This window comes from Octopus bimaculoides, chromosome 12 (assembly GCF_001194135.2).
Source record: "Octopus bimaculoides isolate UCB-OBI-ISO-001 chromosome 12, ASM119413v2, whole genome shotgun sequence".
NCBI lineage: Eukaryota > Metazoa > Mollusca > Cephalopoda > Octopoda > Octopodidae > Octopus > Octopus bimaculoides.
Window position 1 is genome coordinate 59,709,785 of NC_068992.1, and position 4,411 is coordinate 59,714,195.

The window sequence follows — 4,411 nt, forward strand, 5'->3', positions numbered from 1 at the left end:
TTCTCTTTCTCCCTCCTACTATCTCTCCCTATCTGTCTCTCTCTGTATATATATATATATATAAGAGTGTATAAAGATTTATATACAGAGAGAAAACCCTTGACAGGACTTCTTACATGCTAAAAAGGACAGTTGAACCCAAGCCACAAAAAGAATAATTCTAAAGGCATGCTGATACTAGCACTAAAATGAATAGAAGCAAAAGAGTTATTAGTTAATCCCATACTCGAGTTTCCCTATTAATGAGCAAATAAATTAATCAGTCATCTGTAGTTAACACTTTGGCTGCATAATCAAATTTCATGGTCATTCCTGTAACAAAGTTAATTATCCACCAAAACACAGAATTGATATTTTCTGCTTTTGCAATACTTTCTTTAGTATCTCCTGTAGGTATGGTTTTCATATCTACCCCTAAAAGTATTTGATTCTTACCCTATAAAGAAATATTTAGTGAAATATATCAAACAAATTAAGAAAATCTGAAAAATTGTCCCTTCTCAAATGTGTCACTGGGGGTCTCTGCTTCTTGCAGTATAAAGAGAAGCTTTTTTTCAAAGTTATGGAGTAAAACTGCTTTCCATGGTTCACAATAATAAAAGTTTGAGCTGATATATTCACTTTCCATATTCAAGGTTAATAAAACCATTTGAGAAATTTTGAGAAGACACTCTGTATTGCAAAGAATTCTTTTATTCTTTATTTTAATTGTTTTGTTCTTTTATTCTTTTTCTTGTTCCATTCAATGAACTGCTACGCTGTGACACTTTCATGAAAGTTGAGTTAAAACAACTCCAATACTTATCTTTGAAGTCTGGTTCTTATTCTGTCAGAACTAACCAGGGGTCATAAACAAACCAACACCAGTTGTCAACATACAGATACCACACATATGCGCACACTTACATGTCAGGTTTCTGCACAGTTTGCATCTATCAACTTCTCAAGGTATTAGTTGACCTGGAGCTATAGAAGGAGACACTGACCAAAGGTGCTACACAGTGGGACTGAACTTGAAATCACATGGCTGGAAAGCAAACTTCTTAACCACACAACCATGCTTGTTTGATGATAATGGTGATGTTGATGATAATGATAATAATGATGTCTGTCTGTCTGTCTGTCTGTCTATCTGTATGTATGTATATGGCTGTATGGCAAGAAGTTTGCTTCCCAACCACATGGTTCTGCGTTCAGTCCCACTGTATGGCATCTTGAGCAAGTGTTTTGTGAATGGATTTGGTAGATGGAAACTGAAAGAAACCCATCAAATATATGTACGTGTGTGTGTGTCTGAGTTTGTCCTGCCCCACTTCTTGACAGCTGGTGTTGGTTTGTTTACATTCCCATAACTTAAGGTTTGGAAAAAAACCCCCAATAGAATGAGTACTAGGTTTTGAAAAAATAAGTCGTGGGGTCGATTTATTCGACTAAAAGTTCTTCAAGGTGGTGCTCCAGTATGGCCGTAGTCTAATGACTGAAACACATAAAAGGTAAAAGATGTATGTATATGTGAATATATGTTTGCATTTATTTATGTATGTATGTATGTATGTATATGAATATGTGTATGTATAAATGTATGCTTGTATGTATATGTGGAAAATGTTTGTATGTATGATATCTGTCTGCCTGCCAGTCTGTCTGCATGCATGGTGTCTGTCTGCACGTATAGGGTGTCTGTCGGTCTGTTTGTCTGTATGTATGGTGTCTGTCTGTATGTATGTGTGTATATATGTATGTGTGTGTATGTATGTGTGTTGTGTGTGTATGTATGTATGTGTATATGTATGTATGTATATATGTATGTATGTTTGTGTGTTTGTATGATGTCTGTCTGTCTGTATGTATGTCTGTATGTACGTATGTATGTATGTATGTATGTATGTATGTATGTATGTATGCGTGTATCTATGTATGTATGTATGAATGTATGTATGCGTGTATGTATGTAAGTACGTAGTGAATATGGAAATAAAAGTCTCCACCAACTGAATTTGCAAGAAACTATAGTCTGAGAAGACTTACTTTAAAAAAAAAACTCCTAAAAACTTTGAAATCTAATGAGAAAAAAATTTCCCCCAAAATATTCCAATATTTGTGCCAAATTATTATCTGAGATTTTAGCTAAAATAAAATAAAATATAATAAAAAATGCTAGGAATTGTATTGCAGATAAACAATGCACAGATGAAGTCATACAGAAAATCTTGATGAAATAAATACTTAGAATTGTAGAATAAACTACAAACATGAAATAGATATAAATTCCTGGGTAAATCAGATGCTGAAGAATGGGTCTCTCTGTGGAATGGAAAGAAAATGGTTTGTTTTAATCGTTCTTTCTAAAAATGTTCTCCATGTTCTGTGTGGTTAAGAGGTTCAATTCTCAAACACAAACATGTAGTTCTGGTTTCAGTCCCACTGCTTGATACTGTGGGCAAATGTCTTCCCAGATTAACTAAGATGTTATGAGTGGGTATGCTTGACAGAAACTAAAAGAAGGCAGTCATATATAAGCATGCACACACACACAAGTATAAATATATCTATCTATTGATATATATATATATATATGTATATATATATATATATATATATATGTATAGGTATATATATATGTGTATGTATATATATATGTATAGGTATATATATATGTGTATGTATATATATATATATATGTGTATGTATATATATATATATGTGTGTATATATATGTATGTGTATATCTCTATATGTATATGTATATTTATATATGTGTATATTTATATATGTGTGTATATATATATATATATGTGTGTGTGTGTAAAAATTAAGTAATGAGGGTAGAAATTAATATTATTAAATATTAATTTAAACCAGTGGCCTAAGATACTTATAAAAATGTCCGAAGACTATGAAATATGTTACATATATAAATAAGAAGAATAGCCACCAAGGTGGATTCCTTATATGCTAGAAGAAGATGCCAAATCGCCTCACCACAAAGAATATGTTCTCAAAAATTTAAAATCAATGAGAATGAAAACAATAATGTGCATGAGACACAGTGATGCTAAAACACTAATGTCTGAAAATCCCAAGGTATCATTGATATTGATTGTGTTATCAATGCATATCGCTTGAAAGGGAAAAGTATTTGCCAAAGGCAGACTACAACAGCATGTGGCATATTCATATTTAAGTCTTCTGGAACATGTTAAGAAAAGCTATGCGGATCATAGTTTAGAAAAGCTCTCTCTTGTAGTTGTTCAAGAGGAATGTTAACCATATCCATTTCACTGGTCATGGAGGACCTGCAATGATTTGGAGCACAGCCATTTCTTCTAGAATCAAACCATTATTAACAAATAGGCAGGAGAAACACTGCTAAATTGACAAATGTTTCACTGGACGATGAGTCCAGCGAAACATTTTCCCTGGGGTTGATGGAATCAACTAGCCTCACTACCCTGCTTCCATTACATGGAACTAGAAAGAGGCCGAGGGCCTACCAGTTCTTATATATAAAGCTATAAAACTTACAAACCATTGATTGATAGCTATTAACATCCATCAGCTTTTGATGCTTGCAGTTCCTGGGAGATCCATGGGTGTACAGTCCTCAACCACTGCTGCCATAGAGTGCTATCAGAATCGACTGTCATTTGGCTTTCTAGCTGAATTTCCAAGTGTGGTCTACTGTGATGATGGATATTATCCAACCACCTCATTCTTGGTTTGTCCTTAGGACTCCTACTCATTAGCCCAGCTCAAAGAAGCTACCTTGTGATCCTTTCCTGCAACACTTTAATCACAAGTCCTTGGTACTGGACCTATGACATCCTCCGCAACAATACAGAGAAGTAGCAACTTAACCTGAAGAGATTCCTTGGCCTGAAGAGATTCCTTGACCTGAAGAGATTCCTTGACCTTTGAACTATGCACCCTGACACCCAACAGGTAACATTATATCAAAGACCATAGCTATCAATATGAATAATTAGATAATTGTCTTCATCAATCACAAAATAAAAATTGCCTAACAAGGAAAACAAACCTAATTTTATGATAATTAAGATAAAAATTCTTGCTTATGTTAATGGTTTCATATTGAGTGTCTTGGAGTAAAGGAGAAAAGGAAAGTTTGATTTATTGCAGAATAACATTTGGAGGTCAAATAACACACAGGGAACGAAAAATGGTGAAGATGACTTCAGCTGATATTTTTCAATTGTTCTTTCTTGTCAAAACAGTATCGAGAAAAGACATGAATATGTATGTATGTATGTATATATGTATGTATGCATGTATGTATGTATGTATGTATGCATGTATGTATGCATGTATGTATGTATTATGTATGTATTCATGTATGTATGTATGTATGTATGTATGAATATATATATATATATATATATATATATATATA

The 4,411-nt window shown here is 33.3% G+C and overlaps 1 protein-coding gene across 1 annotated transcript in view; it reads right to left on the minus strand.

Annotated features, from left to right (window-relative positions):
- Positions 1–259: 259 nt before the first annotated feature.
- Positions 260–4,411, minus strand: part of LOC106880106 (small conductance calcium-activated potassium channel protein 1) — a 514,884-nt gene continuing 510,732 nt past the window's right edge. The window contains exon 13 of the mRNA XM_052972057.1: positions 260–436. Within this exon, the coding sequence (XP_052828017.1) occupies positions 260–436 (177 nt within the window). The remainder of the gene's footprint in view (positions 437–4,411) is intronic.